Below are 23,820 nucleotides of genomic sequence, written 5' to 3'. Positions count from 1 at the left end.
AGAAAGTTGAGATTCAGGTGAAGCAGCATAAGAACAAGCAATAGTCTCCATTAATAGCTTCATCACCCCCCACGTAAGAATCTCATTTCGATGCCTGCAACTCTGTTGGAAAATGGGACTAGTTGCTCCTTCCAACATCGAGAAAGGCATCGCCAAAAGTCTCACCATTGCCCACATCATTTAGGGCTTCACAATGCCACCAGTAATCTTGTTCACTGCAATGAGACTGCTCCAATTTGACCAGGAAGTGGCTTTCCTCTAGCAGGCTGGGACAAACATCTCCCGTCACCAACCTGCTCAGTGGTCAACAAAGTCCCACCACATTCCCATTTGTACAAAAACAGAGCTTTTACAAGTTACAGCTCCATGTGCAACTGGGTTGCAAACTGCATTGTTGCCTTAAAAGGAATACCTCTTTAATGTTGCTTCTTACTCTGCATGCCTTTCTGAACAGAAGCAGCTTAAAATAGTGATCACATGACAGCAATGCCTTGCTGTGGGACTCTTGTCACATTCGAGCCAAACCCAGCAAGGACAACAGCTTCCTTCCACTGATGGACGTCAGTGAATTATTTGAACCTCATCCATATCCCGGGGGAGCTTCAAAGCAGTCACCTCATCACACCTTCCTCAGAACGTCACTCTCCAGTGAGGCTATTGGACAAATAAGTTGAGCAGAGAGAAAGTGAGGACTGCAGATGCTGGAGAGTCAGAGTCAACTGTGAAAGCACAGCAGGTCAGGCAGCATCCAAGGAGCCCGAGAGTCGACATTTCGGGCATAAGCCCTCCATCAAGAATATGTTGGGCGGGGAGGTGATGAAGAGTGGCTGAGAGATAAATGGGAGGGTGGGGGTGGGGCTGGTGGGGGAAGGTAGCTCAGAAGGCGATAGGTGGATGGCAGGCAGAGAGGTGATTGTGATAGGTTGGTGAGGAGGGTGGAGCAGATAGGTGGGAAGAAAGATAGACAGGTAGGACAGGTCATGAGGGCGGGGCCAAGTTGGAGGGTTGGATCTGAGATGAGGTGGGGAGAGAGGAGATTTGGAAACTAGTGAAGTTGACGTTGATGCCATGTGGTTGAAGGGTTCCTGGGCAGAAGATGAGGCGCTCTTCCTCCAGTTGTTGGGTGGCATGCATTCCTCCAGACACTGGGTGGGTTGGATATTTAACTGGGCGGGAGCAAAACTGGAGCACCATCTGATTTCCCACTGCATTAGAGGAAAACCATCTTTAGAATTCCTTTAAGGTTTAAAGGGCATTTCTTTGGGGTTTAACCATGATTGGCGTGCACACAGCAAACTCCTACAAGCAGCTATGTGACAATGGCCAGATGCTGCCAGCAATGGACAACGCTGTGTGCAAATGACTGCCCCATTTCCTACATCACAACCATGCTAAGCTAACCTGTTTTGTCAGCTGTGTGGGCTAATGACCCACCTTTCACCCCCAGCGTTGGATGCCCATGGTAAAGTTCAGGCCTGAAGGATTCATAAAGGGACCATGAAAACTCAAATCAACTTTCATTTTGGGTGTCATTAGCTGATGATTACATTTGACTTCTGACATCCAAGGCTTTTCTGATGATCTCAGTGCGAAACGAGATTATGGTTGCAAAGCCACAACTTCTGCAAAATTGTATTTGGAAGATGCACTTCTGGAAAAATGGAATGCTTTCAGTAACACAAATTTGGCAAACACTCTGCTATTTCCAGTAATAAGTTGACATCTTATTGTAAAGCGCGACTGTATTAGACTAAATACTCTCTCATGCCAACAATCCGTATTGTAAGAGACTGCTCATTATCTTACTTCCATTGAGGTAGAATTAATTCTGGCCGTCGATGCAGTCCAGGAGAAAAGAAATCGTTACTGCTCCATTCATTTACCCTCCATTTCAAAAGCCAATCATGGGTTGCAATTTTAAAAAAATATTGCTACCTTTGCTGTTCCTGATGGAAATGCATAGAAATCTTAAGCAGATAAGCAAAGAACTGTATTTACTTCACCTCAGCACAATGGAATTCACCATAGTAACAGTAATTAGGAGAGAACTGGGGTTTCCCACTTGTGTTGGACACATCATCAAAATACAGGCAACAATACACAATAGGGAGGCTTTGGAGCAAAGAAACACATTATTCTACCCACTAGTCCATGCTCGTGTTTATGCTCCATGTGAGATTTAAACCCAACATCTCATCATGCAATCCTACCAGAATTTTCAGCTAAGCTTTTCTTCTTCATGCATTTATTTAGCTTTCCCTCAAGTCCATCAAACAATAACGTGACAGAATACAGGAAAGATACTGAGTGCTTAGCAACATGGTGTAAAGACAACAATCTCTCCATCAGGAAATGGAGTGGAGGGCACGTTGTGTGTATATCAATGGTGCTGAGGTGCAGCTGGTCAAGAGTGGCAAGTTGCTGGGAATAATGGTCACCAACAATCTGTCCTGGTCCACCCATGTTGACACTATGCTCAAAGAAAGCACAATGTCTCTACTTCCTCATGAGGCTAAGGAAATTCACTATGTCCACAATAATGCCTACCAATTTTTATAGAAGCACCACAGAAAGCATCCTATCTGGATGTATCACAGCATGGCAACTGCTCTGCCCAAGACCACAAGAAACTAGAGTTGTGAATGAGGTCTATCACACATACCACCGTTCCATCTATTGACTCCATCGATACTTCCTGCTGCCTTATGAAAGCAACCAACATAATCAAAAGACCCCCTCCACCCCCACTATCGTCTACTGGGCAGAAGATATAAAAGTTCCAATATACATATGAAGATTCAAGAATAGCTTGAAGGGACCTGTCAAATGTTAATGCTGATCCCTCTCTCTTCCTGTTCTCTGAGGCTGCAACACTGTATTCTGCACTCTGTTCTGCTACCCCGATGCACTTTGTATGGTACAATTTTCACTGTATTTCGGTATTTGCAACAACAATAAATCAAATTCAGTCCCACATTGCAAACTCATTCTGAGTAAAAAGAATTGTCTTAAATTTTTAGCTGAATTAATTTATGACTATCTTATTCTGTATATCTTTGGACTCCTCCACAATTTAAAACAAAATCTCCCTCTGAGCTCCAAACCCTCCCTGTTATGTATTGTTGCATGTATTTTGTGATGTGTCCAACACTAATGGGAAACCCCAGTTCTTTCCTAATTTCTGCGTTTGTCATTGTAAAGACCATTATTCGATTACAACTCTGCTTTCTCTCTTCTTAACTCTGCGTTGGAATAAATGAAGTGAACCAACCCATTGTCAGCTACTCGTATTCTGAAGAAAGGTCACTTGACTCGAAACATTGACTCTGCTTTCTCTCCACACATGCTTCCATACGTGCGGAGTTTTCCTGGCAATTTCTGGGTTTGTTTCTGATTTCCAGCATTTGCAGTTCTTTGGTTTTACTGGAACTTTATGCATGACCACTCTGGCTAGGAATGACTGATGCTGAAACTGGAAGCGTTTTCACCGAGACGTTTATGAAATTAAATAATAGTCAAGACATGCAGTGAAAATTCTGAGTTGTGTTTTCAATGCAGTGCAGACCAGGCTCTGCGTTGATCCTGGCAAAATAGCTCTCAGCCAATACAGTAAGGAGGATGTGGGAAAGTTGCCTCAAGACTGACACAGTTGCTGTGTGTTTTTTTTTGATGGTGGAACTAAAGGCAACATGGTGTGGTCAGCTAGTGGTACCAGCTTCCTGGCACACTCACAGTGAAAAGGTCTATATGGTCTCTTAAGGAAGTTGGTAATGCAAAGCTGGGTTTGCATTATGTTCCTTTGGAAAATCATGCCAGGAAGCTCTCCTAAAAGGACCCCATTCTTCACAGCTTTATGACAAACTGAATTATACAGCCAGTATTACTTGATGTACATTTTCATTATCAAAGACAAATGTTCTGTCTGAAACAATCTTCAAACTCGTGTCTCTCCACACCAGAGGCCGTTCAGAAAAGGCTCATTGGGACGATCCTAGTATGGACGGATTGCCTTGTGAACAAGTTGTTCACGTGGAGTTTAAAAGAATGAGGAATCGATCTCAGTGAAACATACAGGATGCTTCAGGGGCTTGACAGGATTAATGCAGAGAGGAGATTTCCCTTCATGGGAGAATCCAGGACCAGTGGGTACAGTCTCAGAATAAAGGGGCACCAACTGAAAGCGGAGATGAGGAGGAATGTCTTCTCTCAGAGGGCTGAGTCTCTCTGGACCACCCTGCCATGGAGAGCTGTGGGGGCAGACTCCTTGTGTATATGTAAGACTGAGAAAGATAAATTCTTGATCAGTTGGGGAAAGGGCAGGCAAATAGACTTGAGGAATGTTGGATCAACCATGTTAGACTTAAAGGGCCGAAGAGCCTATTCCTTTCCCATTTCTAATGGTCTTATGGAGTTCTTGCAGCACAGCAATATCACAACCACTTCATGCTAACCTCAGGTGAGACCTAACTGATAAACTAATGGTTGTCCATCATCATTAACTCCTTTATTTGATTCACTGATCCTGCATAATTCCGATTCCTCTCTCCCTAAGCTTTACTGCAATGCTCAATATACATGAGCCGATTACCTCAATTAAAGTTTTATCTGCAACAAGGTTACTATAGATCATTTCCAGCATCTGCAAGAGAACTGTCTGCGTGTTATTAACCAGCAATGACACAAATGACTTTTATTGGTTGTAAATCCCACACTGAACTCAAAATAGTGTCTGTCAGAAAAATGCTTGTGAGCTTAAAAGTAGCAGCACCTTCATTTCCTTGGTTCCAACCACAAGCAGCAACAAAATTAAATCAGGTTAACAAAATAAATTTGCTGGCTAATTCTCACTGTGTTTGGCTGCTGTTTGTGAGAAGCAGAGAGTTGAAAATACAACCAGGAACCTGTCCTTCTGAAGAAACTTTCTCAGGGCTGCAGAGTGAACTTCCCCATTTTTAACCCATTTGTCTGGTCGCAACGGAGACTTTAATTTTTTTTTTGAGCACTGCAAAACCATGCTTCAATTAGGGCACGGACAATTGATCTGAATTAAAGACCCAATTGCAAGAAAGAAAGAGTGAAAGAAAGAATTCTATTCCCTACGAACCACAGGAAAAATAATCAAACAAGGCACACAACTTAAACACAAAGCACAGGATTAACGTTCCAGTATAATAGGAGATTGAAGAGTATGCAGTTTACAAAGTTCTGCCAGTTGTTCCAGTTGAACCTGAGACCATGGTTGCTCAGGCGATGTCTTGTATCCTCAGCAATGATGAAATGTGTTGAATTTTTGAGTTATTGGTGAATGATGTTTCTTCAATTTGTTTTAATCACCTATGCTGGCTTTCCTGATGATTAAAAGGGAACAGCAAGAGGGTCATCCAATCCTTGCTGTTATCAATCCATTTTCTTTTTATTGCTCTGCAAAACAGCAACTGAAATTTGCTTCATTTGTGTTTTCTAGAGTCTAACTCCATTTTCTTTTCAAGTTTGTTAGTTTCAGGCAATCCTTTCATGTTCACTATGTGTAAACTATGATACAAGGAAAATCAAACAATAGGAGATGCAAATCTCTGACACCTGACCCTGGTGGTAGAGAACTTCAGTTCAGTTTTATTTCTTTCCCATTTACTTCCTGTATTTACTTCAATCTCTGACCGGGTGATCGCTGCAGCTATGATCAGGTCCATATTTCTTATATTTTACAAAAACATTTTAATCTGGGAAGGTTTCAGGAATTTAAATCCGATGTTGTAAAAAGATAGCCCATATTTTTCCACTACCATGACAACTGATATAAGAAAGCAAGGAGATCATTTGATACATCACTCCCACACCAGCTCTTTCACAGAGCTTTCCAATTTGTCTGTTTCCTTTGTTGTTTTCCCCAGAAACCTGCGAATTGTTGCTCCTTCAATCTTTGATCAAATTTCTTTTTTGTAAGTTTAAAAGTCTGGAGGAGAATTTGTTTCTCTTCTGTGGATAGATCTTTACATAACACCAGGTAAAAGTGGGTACTACAGATTAGAGTCAAGGTTAGAGTAGTGCTGGAAAAGCACATCAGGTCAGGCAGCATCTGAGGAGCAGGAAAATCGACGCCTCGGGCAAAGGTCTTCCTGTTGAAGGGCTTTTACCCGAAAGGTCGATTTTCCTGCTCCTCGGATGCTGCCTGACCTGCTAGGCTTTTCCAGCACTACTCTCATTTTGACAATACATAACACTGGCAGCTCCCTTCTCACTGATCACTTGAGGAACTGCATGGCATAGGCTCTGAACAGGAAATACAGCAACCAATTTGCACACAGGAAGCCCATGCAAACAGGTTATGATTGAAGCTCTCAGGTAGCATATTCCTGATCACTGTACATTATGCAGAGAATGTTTTCTTCACAAGCAGACACTCTTAATTATAGTCACAGGCTGAATTCCCTCCCATGAAGTCTCAAACCTTAGGATGGTGCTGCTAACAAAGAGGTACCATAGGTGAGGAGTTTATATAGTGAATTCAGCAGCGGTTCAAACTTTAGTGGCATACTGGCAAAATCCTTGAGCTAACAATCCAGAGATATTGCTTAACCTTACAGGCAGCACGGTGACTTAGTGGTTAGCACTGCTGCCTCACAGTGGCAGGGACCTGGGTTTGATTCTTGCTGTTTGTGTGGAGTCTGCACGTTTTCCCTGTTTCTGTGTGGGTTTCCTCTGGGTGCTCTGGTTTCCTCTCACAATCCAAAGATGTGCAGGTCAGGTGAATTGGCCATACTCAATTGCCCATAATGTTAGGTGCATTAGTCAGGGGTAAATATAGTGTAGGGGAATGAGTCTGGGTGGGTTACTCTTTGGAGGATCAGTGTGGACTTGTTGAGCTGAAGGGCCAGTTTTCAGACTGTAGGGAATCTAATCTATCCTTCTGGGGATGGGTACTCAAATCCCACTGTGACAGCTGGTTAAATTCAACTAAAGTCTTTTTTGTGAAAAAAAATCTGAAATTGAACACTGGTCTCTATGAAATGAACCATGCAGCAAAGCCCAAAATTGCTGGAAAAACTCAGCAGATCTGATAGCATTTAGCAGAGTGCCACTGGACCTGAAGTGTTCGCTCTACTTTCTGCCTATGGATGCGACTAGACCTGCTGATTTTCTTCAACAATTTCCATTTAATGTTTCTGATCTTCAGCATCTGCACATTCTTTTGTTTTACTTAATGAAATAAACCATCAGTGATGATCATCAAACCCCACTGGTTCACTCATAACCCTCAGAGAAGGGAATCTGCTGCCTTTACGCTATATGTGACTCCAGGCCCAGTGTAATGTGGTTGATTCTGAATGGCCCTTTGAAATAGCTTATCAAACTTATTCACTCAGCTATATTCAAGAAGGCAGTTCCCCAGCGCCTCGGGATGGGCATTAAATACTGGCCATGTACTGACAACCACATCCCATGAATAAATGTGACTGCATCATGCATTCTGAGCATTTATCCTTCACCTAGCTTGGATGAATAGGTAATATTTTGGTCAGGTGCTATTTAAAAATCCACAGTTTGTCATCTACACCAACAGAAAACAAATACAGCTGTTGAACTTTGATGATTTAGGTGCCAATTGTGTTTCGGGGGTAACATGCCTTCCTGAGTACAAAGCCTGCAGTTTTCAGTTCCAGAAATGAAAGTGACTGCTGGATTTACAGAGATTTCATTGTCCAGATATCACATCTAACAGAAGCACCACCTACCCTCACAGATGGACAGAAGAGGTCCCATACAATAGAATTAGTTATCCTTCTTAAAAACTGAAAGAACTGCGGATGCTGTAAATCACAAACAAAACCAGAAATTGCTGGAAAAACTCAGCAGGTCTGGCAGCATCTGTTGTCAGAAATCAGAGTTAAAATTTCGGGTCAAGTGACCCTTCCTCAGAACTGACCCGAAACATTAGAACATAGAACACAGAACATACAAAAGTACAGCACAGAATAAGCCCTTTGGCCCACGATGTTGTGCTGAGATTTAATCCTAATGTAAAATATAGTAACTTAACCTACGCACTCCTCAACTCACTGCTATCCATGTGCATGTCCAGCAGTCGCTTAAATGTCCCCAATGACTTTGCTTCCACCACCACAGCTGATTTCTCTCCATAACTCCTGACAGACCTGCTCCAGCAGATCTTTTCCAGCAATATCTGGTTTTGTTTCAGGTTATCTTTCATATCCTGGTCAATATTTATTCTCATACAATACCTGAAAGAGGATTATATACCCATTATCATATTCCCCTGTTCATAGGATCTTGCTGCACACAGATTGGCTGCTGTTTTTCCTACTATCCAGTGACTACAATTCATTGGCTGTAAAAAACTTTGGACATCCTGTGGCTAGAAATGGACGGCAAATAAATGCAAGTCTTTCTTGATTGCATTTGACGTTTGAGCAAGTTGCTCTGACTTGATCAAATAGCAAGTGAACTTGCAGGACTAACCCTTTGGCTAAGTAGACATTGGGATTTTACTTCAACCTGGCAAAAATCCATAGTGATCCCATTAGTGCAATACCCCTTGAGTTCATAAATATGTTTAGTCTTATCATAGAAATGTGGGTTAAATCATAAAGAATAGCAATCTTTCCATATTGCAAAAACACTTCCCACATTTAATTACTTTTGGATGCTTAGGCTGCTGTCAAAGGGATGTGCTCAGCAGCCATCTTGTGTTCCACACAAACCAAATACCAGGTTTGGTCACATTGCAAATGAGGGAAGTCAAGCTGTTTGGAAAGAGAAAGTCCACAATTGTACACAGTGCAAACACACAAGACAACACAGTGATTCCTGACACATCCAGACAATAGGCACAGTGGTGTACAAATCACAGTGTAATAAAAGGACAATAATTAATAAACCAGTGTTCTAGCGGCAATTTGAAGTTATGCAAAGAGTTTCAGACGGAATAGAGTTCGATCATACAGTATTAAGGAGCCTGATGGCCTGGGAGAAGAAACTGTTGCATGGTCTGGCCGTGAGAGACCGAATACTCCGGTATTTTCTGCCAAATGGCAGAAGGGAGAAGAGTATGAGTGAGGGGTGTGTGGGGTCTTCCATAATGCTCTTAGCCTTTCGGATGCAGCATGTAGTGCAAATGTCTGTAATGGAGTGAACAGAGACCCCGATGATCCTCTCAGCTGTCCTCACTATCCGCTGTAGGGTCTTACAATCTGAGATGGTGCAACTTCCGAACCAGGCAGTGATGCAACAGCTCAGGGTACTCTCAATGAACCCTCGTAGGACGTAGTGAGGAAGCAGGGTTGGGAGATGGGCTTTCCTCAACCTGCGCAAAATGTAGAGACACTGCTGGGCTTTCCTGCCTATGAAGCTGGTGTTGAGGGAGTTATTTGAGGCAGAATTAGATTGATTTTTGACAGACAAGTGCGTCAAGGGCCATAAGCAGCAGATAGGAAAACAGTGTCGAGATCACAACCAGATCAGCCACAATTTAATTGAATGGGACAGCAGATCTGATGGGCTGCATGGTTTACTCTTGCTTCTATGTCCTTGTGTTCCTATGATCAGAAATACCTGCAGTATATGCGTGAATATATAATTTGTGGAACATATAGGGTTTTTGTGACACAGTGGTGATATCCCTACCTCTGGGCCAGGAGGCCTGCATTCAAGTCCCACCTGCTCCAGAGGTGTGCAACAACATCTCTAAACAAGTCGATTAGGAAAATATCTTTGAGGAGTGCGTCTCTTTTCAGTTTGTCTATATAACCATGCGATCATCAGCTGTAGACAAGGGAAACCTGCACTTGTCTCTCGCACGTTTGACTTGTAATTGTTAATTCCCTCAGGGGATTAAGTAAAATGGAGTGAATTTATCACCGTGGAAACTGTACACTGTTCTCCAACAATGGCAGCTGCAATCCTTTGTGTCCGTTTCTTTTTCTGAAACATTCATATGGAATGTTTTGCTTGGATTCGTGACCACACCGTCCAATGGCAAAATGATAGGGTAGGGGGAAATTGATGACGCAGCTCCCCAATCACACTCCTTCACCTACAGTGAAAAGCACGTCAAAATCTCAGCCTAGGACCTAACCAAAAAGCTTCACTTCCCATCTCATAAATCAAAGCGGTCAGATTTCACAACTGATCATAAAAATCTACACCACTTTTAGGTATAATGTATATTAAAAAAAACTTTAAAACTGACTAATGGATGCAAGTCATTTTTGGGCTGCATCCAAATAAATTTAATACAACACTATAGACATGATTTGGGAAAACAAAATACCTCACAAGCTCATTTCCGGAACTCTTGCCTTTTCATCTGTTTAGGGTTTCTATTCATTTTCTCCTAAGTGCTCACACCCACAGTCTTAATCTGCTTCCCATCACACCTGCTAATTCACACGCCAGGCAACAACTCGTCTAGATATTATTTTCATCATGGCTCACATGAACGGAAGAAGTAAGTTATTTCTTTACTGGCAAACCCATCTGAGGTTCCTCAGCCCAATCTCACCTGTTGAGGTGATGTTGTGGACCAAGAGGCTAGTGAGAGGGTAGTTAACATCAACCCATTCCCACCAGAGGGCTGTGTTGGGATGGGGTTGGAGATGGTCTCCAGACATCCAGCAGAAGATCCTGTCCTACAATGTACAAAAGGTGAGAGTGTAACTTCCCTCTTGACATCAAGGCCGCCTTTGACGGCGTGTAGCTTCAAGAAATCCTAGCAAGTGAAGTCAATGGGGAATCGGATAAAATCATCACTAGTTGGGACCATACTTAGCGCAAAAGGAAGATGGTTGTTATTATTGGAAGTCAGTCATTGCAGCTCAAGGACATCTCTGCATGATTCTTGCAGTATCCTAGGCCCAACCATCTTCAGCTGCTTTGTTAAAGAGTTTCCACTCTATCATAAGGTCAGAGTGGGAATGTTTGCCAATGGTTGTCCATTGTTCAGCACCACTTGCAACCCCTCAGATACTGAAGCAGTCCATGTCCACATGCAGCAAGACTTAGGCAGTACCCAGGTTTGGGCTGATAAGTGAAGTAATATTCATGCAACTTATTTGTCAGAAAATGACTATATTCAGAAAGAGTGAATCTAACCATCACCTCTCGACACATCATGGTGTTACCATCACTGGATTTCCCCCCCTCAATCAACTGATGGGAGATTGACAAGGAACTGAAATGGACTAACCATATAAATACTGTGGCGAAAAGAGCAGGTCAGACTTTGGGAATTCTGCGCAAATACTCTATCTCCTGATTTCCCTGAGCCTGTCTACCATCTACAACGCACAAGTCAGGAAAGCAATAGCATATTATGGATGGGCACAGCTCCACTAACATTCAAGAAGCTAGGACCATTTAGCACAAAACAGCTCAGTTGATTAGCACCTTCAAAGTTCAGTACCTCCAGCCTTGATACACAGTGGCAATAGTGTGTACCATCTACAAGATGTGCTGTAGTAACCCAAGGGTTTACTGACAGCACCTTCCAAACCCACTCCCTCTTCCAGCCAGAAATGCAAAAATCACAAGTACATGGGAACTTGTAAGTACCCTTTCAAGCCACACATCTTCCTGACTTGAATATATCACTGTTTCTGAGTATTAAGGAAAGACTGAGACTGTGAGGGTGAGTGTAAAAATGAGTTAGTGAGCGAAGGAGGGAGTTTATGCATTTAAACGTGAATGACTGTGGCAACAGCACAGGCAATAAAGAGAATTTACACTAATCAGCATGGTGCTTGTGAACTCCCGAAGGCACTATAATATGGGGAACTGTAACAATGTCTGTATAGTGATTAACTGAAAATACAATCCACCGGTGGCTCCATAATACCTGTTACTTATTTTCAAAATGTAAGCAAGTCCAAAAGGAATTCCTGATTCTGAATGCACGATGAGAATTGAAATGTTAAATTTTTATGTTCATTCCACAGCTCCCTTGCAATGTTCTCCCTTTCCAAATTGTGCCGTTTCATGTTTGTATAACACCTCTTGGTTACTGGCTGCCTTCCTGAGTGTCCATTAGTCAGAGAGTGTCAGTTGGCTATTTGACTGCAGAGGGCTTCATAGCCAAGCCAGAACCTGCCCAGTGGATGCTTAAGGATGTGATGCCAATCAAGTGGGCTGCTTTATCCTGGATGGTGTCAAGTTTCTTGAGCTGAACTCACCCAGGCAAGTGAGATGAATTTTATGACTCTCCTGACTGGTGCCTTGCAGATGCTGGACAGGCTTTGGGAAGTGAGTTACTCAGTATAGAATTCTTAGCCTCTGACCTGCTCTTGTAGCTACAGTATTTCGTTCAGTTTCTGGTCAATAGGAACTCCTAGGATGTTGACAATGGGATATCCAATGATGGTAATGCCATTGAGTGTCAAGGAACGATAGTTAGGGTCTCTTCTATTGGAGGTGGTCGTTTTTTGGCACTTGTGTGATGTGAAGGTTACTTGTCAGTGGTCAGCCCAAACATGGATATTGTCCAGGTCTTGTTGCATTTGGATATAGACTGCTTGTAGCATGTACAGAAGACCATAAGGCACAGGAGCAGAAGTAGCTCTTTGGCCTGTCAAATCCATTCTGCCATTCAATAAGATCATGGTTGATCTGATAATCCTCAATTCCACTTTCCTACTTTCTCTATGATCCTTTATTCCCTTACTGATTAAAAATCTCTCTCTTGTAGCTTTGAATATACTTAATAATCCAGCTTCCAGAGCCCTTCATGGTAAAGAATTCCATAGATTCATCAGAAATAATTCCCATCTCGGTCTTAAATAGCTGACTTCCTACTTGGAGATAATAACATCTGGTAATCGACCCTCCCACAAGAGGAAACAAACTTTCCGCAGCTACCCATCCAAGTACCCTAAGAATCTAATACATTTCAAAGAGGTCTCCTCCCACTCTTCTAAACTCCAATGAGTAAACGCCCAACCTAATCAACCTCTCCTCAGAAGACAGTCCCCCTCACACCTGGGATCAACCTAGTTAACCTTCTCTCGGCTGCTTCCCATCCCAATACATACTTAGTTAGGTAAGAGAACAAAAACTGTTCACAGTACTCCAGGTGTGAACTGACTAGTGTTTCATATAATTTTAATAAGGCTCCCAATCTCATTCTTGATGAAGGGCTCTGGCCCAAAACGTCGATTTTCCTGCTCCTCGGATGCTGCCTGACCTGTTGTGCTTTTCCAGCACCACTCTAATCATATCTCAATTGTCATTACCTTTGAAATAAAGGCCAACATTCCATTTGCCATCATGTTACCCAGTGAATGGGCGGCACAGTGGCAGTGATTAGCACTGCTGCCTCACAGCGCCAGAGACCCGCGTTCAATTCCCACCTCAGGCAACTGTCTGTGTGGAGTTTGCACGTTCTCCCCAAGTCTGCGTGGGTTTCCTCCGGGTGCTCCAGTTTCCTCCCACAGTCCAAAAATGTGCAGGTTAGGTGAATTGGCCATGCTAAATTGCCTGTAGTGTTAGGTGAAGGAGTAAATGTAGGGGGATGGGTTGCTCTTCGGAGGGTCGGTGTGGACTTGTTGGGCTGAAGGGCCTGTTTCCACGCTGTAGGGAATCTAATCTGAATTTGGATGCTAGCTGTTTGTGTCACATGCACAAGGATCTCCAAATTCAACTGTGCTACACTTTTCTGGAGTTCAGTTAAATAATATTTAGCTCTTAATATTCCTGACAAAGAGCATAACCTCACATTTTCTCATGTTATGTGACATCTGCCAAATTTTTGCCCATTTACTTAACCCATCTACATCTCACTGTAGATTCCATGTGTCATCTTCACTACTTGCCTTTCCAGCTATTTTTGTGTTCGAGTCATAGAGATGTATAGTGCATAAACAAAAACCCCTCGGTTCAACTTGTCCATGCCAACCAGATATCCTCAATTAATCTAGTCCCATTTGCCAACATTTGACCCATATCTTTCTAAACTCTTCCTGTTCATGTACCCATCCAGATGGCTTTTAAGTGTTGTAATTGTACCAGCCTCCACCACTTTCTCTGGCAGTTAATTCCATACACGTAATACCCTCTGTATGAAAAAAGTTGCCCCTTAGGTTCCTTTAAAAACTTTCCCCCTTGTCCTTAAACCTATGCCCTCTAGTTTTGGACTCCCCTACCCTGGGGAAAAGACCTTGGCTATTCACCCTATCCATGCCCCTCATGATTTTATAAACCTCTATAAAGGTCACCCCTCATCCTCTGATGCTCCAGGGAAAATATCCCCAGGCTAGTCAACATCTCCCTCCAGCTCAAACCCTCCAACCCTGGCAACATGCTTGTAAATCCGCAAGGATTTAACAACGAACCTGGTTAGAGTACATTCATTTTCCTCACTAAAGTCATTAATATGCATTGTGGCCCCAGCACTGATCACTGTGGTTCACCACTAGTTAGAGTTTGCCATCCTGAAGATGCTTCCTTTAATCCTAGGGTGGCACAGTGGCTAGCACTGCTGCCTCACAGAGCCAGAGACCCAGGTTCAATTCCCACCTCAGGCAACTGTCTATGGGGAGTTTGCACATTCTCCCAGTGTCTGCATGGGTTTCCTCCAGGTGCTCCAGTTTCCCCCCACAGTTCAAAACAAATGTGCAGGTTAGGTGAATTGGCCATGCTCAATTGCCTGTAGTGTTAGGTGAAGGGGTAGATGTAGGGAAATGGGTCTGGGTGGGTTGCTCTTCGGAGGGTTGGTGTGGACTTGTTTTATTCATTATCGAAGACTAAAGCTTGTGTTTTTTAAATGGATCGGCATTGCTCCAATAGGATGATGTCAGCAGAGCACATTAATGCTCCTGTATTATCTATGGGTGCATGTGCTGCTTGCAGGGTCAAAGTAAATTTAACTAGACATCATGGCAACACTGTGTGATAGCTGATTTAAAACTCAAATAGACAGCTCCAAATCAATCTCAGAAAAAGCCATACTCAATGACAGTCAGAGGACAAGGCTCCTCTCAGCACAGACCTCCTTCAGGTTTTCACCTAGCAGACAAACATTGAGTTGGATGAGCAAATTATAAATTAATGACAGAGATTAATGTTTTTAAAAGGATGGGCAATAAATGCTGGCCAAACCAGCGATATCCACATCCCAAGAAAAACTAAATACAATAAAAATGACTATCACTTAAAAATAGAGACAGTACGCTGAGAATAAATAACTGGACAAGGACTGGTCATCTCATACATTTCCTTTAATGACAGCAACTGGTAATAGAGAGAGAGGGAGAAAGAAAGAAAAAGAGAAAAAAAAGAAAAAGAGAGAGAAAAGACAGAGGGGAAAAAAGAGAAAAAGAGAGAGTGAAAGAGAGAGAAGGAAAAAGAGTGAAAGAGAGAGAGAGAGAGAGAGAGAGAGAGAGAGAAAAAGAGAGAGAAAGAAAGAAAGAGAGAGAAAGAAAGAAAAAGAAAGAGAGGGAGGGGCGAGAGAGAGAGAAAGGAGAGAGAGAGAGATAAGGGAGGAACAGACAGAAAGAAACAGAACATAAGAGATTCATAGTCATATAATGCTCAGCATGTCTCAGGATTATCTTCCAACTCTTCACTTCATATTGAATTACTTAAATGCAGTGACTATTGTTACAAACAAATCATGGCAGCCATTGAAAACAGCAAGACCTTATGAAGAGGGATGGGTTGAATGGTAATTTTGTCAACTTTCAGCAATGCTGACTGAGGAAACAGCATTTCCCAGAATATTAGGAGAATCTTGAGTTTGTTTTCAGATTTAGATTAGATTACTTACAGTGTGGAAACAGGCCCTTCGGCCCAACAAGTCCACACCGCCCAGCCGAAGCGCAACCCACCCATACCCCTACATTTACCCCTTACCTAACAGTACGGGCAATTTAGCATGGCCAATTCACCTCACCTGCACATCTTTGGACTGTGGGAGGAAACCGGAGCACCCGGAGGAAACCCACGCAGACACGGGGAGAATGTGCAAACTCCACACAGTCAGTCGCCTGAGGCGGGAATTGAACCCGGGTCTCTGGCGCTGCGAGGCAGCAGTGCTAACCACTGTGCCACCGTGCCACCCACTTAGTGTCCCTGGAGTCAACAGTACAGGTAAATGGGCTTTAGTTGAACCTGCTATCTGAAGGATGGCCCTTCTGACAGTGTGCAGGAGTGCCTCAGTATTCCTGATGAAGGGTTTTTGCCTGATATGTTGATTTTCCTGCTCCTCAGATGCTGCTTGACCTGCTGTGCTTTTCCAGCAACACACCAACCTTGACTAAATCTCTAGCATCTGCAGTACCCACTTTCGCCTAGGAGTGCATCAGTAACCCACTGTGGATAATGAACTGAACCTCCTGGCTTCTGACTTTGGTGAGGGTTTTTGGGTGGAGGGGAAAGAGTGATACTTGGAAAGAAAAGCCATTTTTATAATTACCAAAGGACTTCAATTCCACGCATGAATCTTTCCATGATTAATTTCTGTCAGGCTGAAATCACAGTGTAATTATAACCTCCAGCAAGTAGCTGCACCCTTGTGTTTAGTAAGATACCTAGAAATCCAACAGGAGAACACCAATTAGTCTCTCAAGCCTCTCCTGTTACTCAATGTGACCATGATTGAACACAATCTGTCTCCACCTAACTTCTCTTATTCTTCTAACCTCTCAAAAATACAGGCCCCAATCTCCCGTCATGGGGCAGCTGGGTCATTCCAGGAACATGTGTGAAGAACCACCAATGCATACTTTCTGTGGCCCTTCCACATTGGACCTTTGCCCTATGTTCCTCCATAATTTTCATTAACATAGAAGTAGCAATCTTTGTTTTAAGCCCACTGGGACTTTATCCGACCCCGATCCGCAATCTTCTCCAGCCTTAACTTCACACTTGTAAGCCTTTGGTCTTACCACTCAAGCCCCTTGCATTACTCTCCACTCCTCTCTGCTTCACTTCGGGTGCAAGAACTTCCAACTCTCTTACGTAATGTTTCCAATCAGAAGGAACGCTTCACACCAGACTTTTCCCGAAGGTGCTGCTACTTTAGGCAGCAACATTGTACTGAGAATTGCAAATAAGTGGAGTACTCCCCACTTTCCTGGATGGGTGCAGATCTAACAACACACAGGAAGCTCAACACTATCCAGAACAAAACAGCCTGCTTGGTTGCCACTTCATCCATAAACTTTCACTCCCTCCAGCAATGTTCTATAGCAGCAGTGTGCACCATCTGCAAGATGTACTGCAGAAATTTACCAGGGTTCCTCAGACAGTACCCTCCAAACCTGTGACCACTTCCATCGAGAAGCACAAGGGCAGCACATACTTAGGAACTTGTCCACCCCTCCAAAAAGTTCCCCTCCAAACTACTCACCATCCAGACTTGGAAATATATCAGTATTCCTGGATTAACATCCTGGAATTTCCTTCCTAAGGCATTGTGTCTACCTTCATCAAATGGACTGCAGTGGTACAGGAAGTGGATGTGTTGGTGTTAGACTAGGATGGACAAAGTCAAAACTCCTGGTGTCGTGCGATTTCTAAAGGCAGTTCACCACCACCTTCTCAATGGCAACTATGCATCAGCAATAAACGCTGGTCCAGCCAGCGATACCCACACCCTATTATTGAAAAACTAAAGTAATAAAATAAATGGTGATTTGATCCCTTCTCTCAGTTGTGGAGCTGGTAGATTGTGTCACAATCAGCTCAGGATTCTTTCACCCGGTTATCAAATACTTCCGCACGCCTTGGTAAAAGATGGTTGAGGATCAAAAAAGATGTACAACAAGGCATTACCCTTTGAAACAACCTGAGGTTTCAGGCCTTTCTCCTTCCAACAAAAGCATGACTTCACAGAGGGGATCAATAGAAATTTGTGCTGGTTTTGCAAAAACAAAACAAGTTCAGATTACAAATCACAACGGCACAAAATTACTGAGTTTGGCTGCCTGTCCTTTCACTTACACTACAGTGAATGTGGCAAAGACAGTGTAGCTCACTCATTTTATGTTCACTCTAAGAATCACTTACTAATGTTCTCAGACCTTGGAGCTAGACATTATACACTCAGCCAGAACAGACTGCGTAACATGTGTTTTCTAGTCAGTGGATACCTATTTTCCTGTTTTAATAGCAGCAGGGATTTTCTCAAATTCTACACTCCGTAGGAAAAGACAATTATCAGACAATGTCACTTGGCTAAAGATCCATAATGGTCCTCAACTCTGTGAAGACCAAAGATTGGCATCAGGTTAATATTCTGAGTGTGAAAACTTCACGACTAGATAAGATCTCAGTCACTCTGTGCTAGAAAAATGGCTGGATGTATTTTCTTTTTAGGTCCTACAACTGTATTTTTCTAATATAAAGACAAAGCCACACAGGAATAGAAGACAGCATAGTCAACGAGTCAACTAAGCTAGCCCAAGGCCAACCATAAATCAAGCAAAGGCAGCACTCATGGAAAGACAAGGTTGTACATTCAGAAATCACAAAATATAACGACGGCATGTTATTAAGCTGATCTTAGTTCACTTCCCTAGAAAGATCCTAATATCTTTAATTTAAAACATTCTAATTTTTCCATAAAAGATTCCCTGGGTTTCCACCTTCAATGCTCTTCCTAAAAGTTCATTTCATATGTGCTTTGCTTACAGAAGAATGTCCTAATCAAAGGCAGATAGGCCTTCAGGAGATAGCAGACAGAAAGCTGTGGCAGAAAATAAGTCAGATTAAGTTGTAGCTAAACTATACAGTGCTCTGTTTAAACCTCACCGCTTTAAGTGATGGAAGCACTATAGAGAAAAGTTCAAAGACTTGTCCATTATATCCAAAGTCTCTGCAATTGGACATGAGTGGAGCAACCTGGTCTTTTCAGTCAAGAAAGAAACTTCCCAAGCTTTGATCTTCCATGAGATAATTATTGGAATGGAAAAGCAAATTTGGTTATTTGTTGAATAAAATAAAGGGGACATGGATTGAAACTAGTGAAGACTAGTGAAGAAAAATAAGTTAAATTTAAAAAAAACAGCAATATGTTCAGAGATGGTATTACACATCTCTGGAACAGGTGGGATTTGAAACCAGGTCTCTCAGTCTGGGGTAGGGACACTACCACTACAACACAAAAGGGCTCCAATTTGCCTCTTTTTAAAAATTGATCTATTTTTCTAACCAAATTGTGTCATAACATCGCTGGAGCAGGTGGGACTTGAACCCAGGGCTCCTGGTTCAGGGGTAGGGTCCCTACCACTGTAACACAATCTACCTCTGAGATCATAGCACTCATTCAATTCAGCTACCTGAATATCCTAACCTCTATCACTCCACTTTTGGCAGCTGCGTGTTCAGCTGCCAAGACCCGACACTCTAGGCCTACCTTCTTAAACCACTCCACCTCTTTCTTCTGCAGCATTCCCCACTGTCACTGTCTAATATCCCCTTATGTGTCACATCAACCATTGCCATTCAGCATTATTCATGGAGCCTGTGCGTTTTTCCCCCACTCTTTGTGCAGAACTTTACACTCACCTGAAGTAAATTCCATTTGCCCACTTTAAAAAAAATTTTATCCAATGCATTCCATACTTCCTTAGCTACATCCTCCAAGACCTCGGTCCTTCCTGGTTTGGTATCAGTTGTCCAATTTGTTCGGTTTAAACTTTAGACAGCTGTTTGACATTATGAAATGGCACATTCCAATATAAATATACCCATCTCTCTGTGTAATGAAGTCACAGAATCAAGAATCCCTACAATGTGGAAGCAGGCCATTCAGCCCATCAAGCCTGCAGCGACCCTCTAAATAACATCGCACCCAGACACATCCCTATAAACCTGCATTTTTGCCAAGGCTAACCCACCCATCCCTGGACACCATGGCCAAAATTACCCAACCTGCACATCTTTAGACTGCAGGAGGAAACCTACGCAAATATCAGGAGAACATGCAAACTCCACACAGTCACCTGGAATCAAACCCAAGTCCCCGGCACTGTGAGGCAGCAGTGCTAACCACTGAGCCACTGTACCACCCGAGTCAGTGCAGTGTCTTCAGTCAGTCAGCTATGTGGATGTGATGTACAGTAACACCAGCAAGCACCGTCCCTAGAATGTGTGTGTAAGCATGTGATATCAAAGCCATGCAAAATAGTGATGTTAATAAACTTCAAGACATCTGTGTCGACAAAAATCCAACTCTGTGACATAGGTTACATGGACTAACATTTGGAAAACCTCAAAGTCCATCATTTGATCCATCCTCTCCAATACAGGTGATTTATGGAAATTAGTGTCAATAGTAGTTCTATTACTGATCCATGCAAACACCACTCCGTATTCCCCAAACACCCCAATCCTCTTCATATTCCAACATAATTTCTTGTGTGAATTTGTTGATTTCTATCATTAAAACAATTCTTATTCAATCCTTGGGTTTACCCTAAATTTCAACAGTTTGAGTTCACAATAATAGCCTTTGATGTACAATGTTTCCCAGCTCATTGAACTCATCACTTCAAAAAAGAATCATGTAGTTGACCAGACAGGATCCTTTACTTCTGAGTATTAGCCTCAAGAAATTCTGCATTAAAAGCAATGCATTAATTGACTGTGGATTAAACAATGGATTATGGTGGATTATGTGTTTAAGAAAGGTAGCACTTTCCCCCCTTTTCAATGAGATTAATTGAATCTAGTTACAGCTTTACCTACTAATTAGACCTGGGTCATTCAGGGGTGATGTCAGGGTGCACTTTTCACAAAAGAAAGTGAAGCTTAAATTCACTCTTCCCAAAACCTGTTTGTTCTATTTTCATTTGTGGGTTGTGGGTGTCATAGAGTCATAAAGTCGAGACTGGCTAGGTCAGCATTTATTGCCTATCCCTGTTGACGTTAGGAAAGCAGACTATTTCGAAACTGAGATTCAAGCAGTTTCTCAGGCAAGGGATCTCTGGACCAAGTCAGGCACACAGAGTTAAAATTTCATGTCGAGTCACCATAGTCCCATTGGTCTGCTTTTTCGTTAGAGAGAGAGACAACTGATAGTGAGTTTAACCTGAATGGTCATTGAACCTCACACAAGGGATGAGGTTGTGAGAAGGTGAGACCTTCATGGTGAGTTTAGCATGTGAGGGAAGTGAATGGATCAACCAAGATCTTCCTGAAAGTAGAACTGGGGGCTGAATGATCTCTACCTGTTCCATGAACTCTGGAACAAAAACAGACACAAGTGTGTTACAAACGAACAAAGAAGCAAAACAAATCTTACCCCTACCTCTTTTCTTCCAGCAAGACCCCTCACTGACGGAGTAGGAGAGGTCATTGAACTCTATGTCCACTGCTGGGCGTTTGGGCAGATGGGAGAATCGCTGTGCCTCAGTGATGTGGTTCTCCACCTTCTTGAGGTGTGTGGTGAGGAGAGGTGCATCCTGGGAGGCGCCATTGCAAACCGCATCTTCCAAAGCGATTGACACACAACCAGGATCGACTGGCTTTTCAGCCATCACTCCACGCTGTAAGACAAGAGACAGGCAAGGTCAATCAGGGTGGATGACTGAGTTGTTGGATTTGCTCCAAAGTATTTTTTGCATTCCCCATGAAAGATGGATAAGATGGTTAAATGAATGCCAGTCTTAACTCAACGGAAACACTCTCACCTGATCATTTACTTAACTGCTGTATGTGGAAGCTTGCTGTGCACATATTGATATCTGTATTTCCTATATTACAAGCAGCGACCACACTTTAAGAGTACAGTAATGACAGTAAAACTCTTGGAGATCTCCTGAGAATGTCAATTCTAGATTAGCCATGAGTTCAATTAATGACTGGTCTGGCACAAAGGATTGAAGGCTCTACTTCTGTTTCCATATGGAAGGTGCTACAAGTCTTTTTTAACTCACCAACAGGCTATGGTTGATACACATCTGTGGAATTTAAAATATTTACACGGTTAGTACATACCTTGGTCAACATAAGTACTTCACAGCTCATTTCTGATGTTGGAACCAATGCTGGATTTGTTCAGCGTTATTATTATTAGTGTCACTTAACTAATTCTGGACATGGTTATCCACAATTCTTATATTTGTTCATGGGACGTGTACACCACTGGCTGGGCCAGCCTGTATTGCCCATCTCGAATTGCCCTTAGAGTAGGTGGTGGCAAGCTGCCTTCTTGAAACATTGCAGTCCTTGGGGTGTAGGTACACCCAGAGTGCTGTTCGGAGCAGAGTTCCAGGATATCGACTCAGCAACACTGAAGGAACAGGCAACCTAGTTCCAGCTCAGGCTTGCGTGTGGTGTGTGTGAAGGGGACATGGTGAAATGAGAACTGCAAATTATGATACAAATGTGACTCGAGTATTGGCTAATGACCCCACTGTGGATATGTGATGTCATCTTGTGGAGTAATGGGCATTCTCATCTCAACTAATATGGTGCCAAGAAGATACAATCATCTGCAGGATGACTGAAACCTGACTGAAATAATGCTGGCCCAGTACACAGTACCTAACAGCCAAACTAGTTTGCTTTAGTTGGTAACACATGCACCTTTATCAGAGGATTCCAGGCTCAAGTCTCCCTCCAGAACTCAGTGGAGCTTCTGTTTTGGTACAGAAAGGGTTACAACGTTAGGTGGTAAATCACAGAATCCTTACAGTGCAGAAAGAGGCCGTTTAGCTCATCGAGTCTTCACCAACCCTCCAAACAGCATCCCACCCAGACCTACCCTATCCCCACATTTACCATTGCTAATTCACCTAACCTAACATAACCTGCACATCTTTGGACTGTGGGAGTAAACCTGAGCACCCAGAGGAAACCCACACACTCAGGGGAGAACTTGCAAACTCCACACAGACGGACACCCAGGGCTGAAATCAAACCCAGGTCCCTGGTGCTGTGAGACAACAGTGCTAACCATTGTGCCACCCTTATACACAAATGCTATGTAGAAACTGTCCTGCCTATCTTTCTATTTAACAACAGTTTGTTAATGCAATGTACATGAAACGCTTTGGGATGCTGTCAAAGATATAGTTTTTCCCTTATATCCAGTAGAGCTCTTAGGCACAACTGAACTTTTCTTCCTCTCCATCAGCTGTGTCTTTTTTTCAATCTACTAACCACCACCAGTAAATCACCTATATGTCAATGATATAGTCAGCAACTGTATTTATGCAAGCCATTGTTAAAACATTACTTTCAATTCATCCTCATTGTATAAAATTACTGAAAGGGTTATCTCCATTTCTGATTCACTCATAACTAAATGACTTCTTAATTTGGATTCTTCAATGCCCTACATTTATTGAACTGAGGATTTATAACAGCCAATCTCATAGAGTCATACAGATGTACAGCATGGAAACAGACCCTTTAGTCCAACCCGTCAATGCTGACCAGATATCCCAACCCAATCTAGTTCCATCTGCCAGCACCCGGCCCATATCCCTCCAAACCCTTCCTATTCATATACCCATCCAAATGCCTCTTAAATGTTGCAATTGTATCAGCCTCCACTACGTCCTCCGTCAGCTCATTCCATACACGTACCACCCTCTGCGTGAAAACGTTGCCCCTTAGGTCTCTTTTATATCTTTCCCCTGTCACCCTAAACCTAAGCCCTCTAGTTCTGGACTCCCCGACCCCAGGGAAAGGACTTTGTCTATTTATCCTATCCATGCCCTCATAATTTATTGGTCACTATTAACATTTAAAGACCGAGAATCAAAGATCTCAATCCCTAAATTTGCAGTTAACACCAACTTGGACAAAATTGTTGGGGGATGAGGGAGGAATAGTAACCATCAATAAAATATTATACAATTC

At 42.8% G+C, this 23,820-nt stretch overlaps 1 protein-coding gene across 4 annotated transcripts in view; it reads right to left on the bottom strand.

Moving 5' to 3' along the window:
- The window catches only part of abcg4a (ATP binding cassette subfamily G member 4a), a 148,781-nt gene that overhangs the window by 86,475 nt on the left and 38,486 nt on the right, over positions 1 to 23,820 (bottom strand). For 3 of the 4 annotated variants that reach the window (XM_043676571.2, XM_043676573.2, XM_087976358.1), the window contains exon 2: positions 21,254 to 21,497. In XM_043676571.2, the coding sequence (XP_043532506.1) occupies positions 21,254 to 21,497 (244 nt within the window). The remainder of the gene's footprint in view (positions 1 to 21,253; positions 21,498 to 23,820) is intronic. The other variant, XM_043676572.2, reaches the window with a different exon arrangement.

Source organism: Chiloscyllium plagiosum, unplaced genomic scaffold (genome assembly GCF_037043375.1).
Source record: "Chiloscyllium plagiosum isolate Xiang-an unplaced genomic scaffold, Cpla_swu_hap1 HiC_scaffold_29, whole genome shotgun sequence".
NCBI lineage: Eukaryota > Metazoa > Chordata > Chondrichthyes > Orectolobiformes > Hemiscylliidae > Chiloscyllium > Chiloscyllium plagiosum.
The sequence above is the reverse complement of the archived record's forward strand: the minus strand, read 5'-3'. Positions and strand labels throughout refer to the sequence as shown.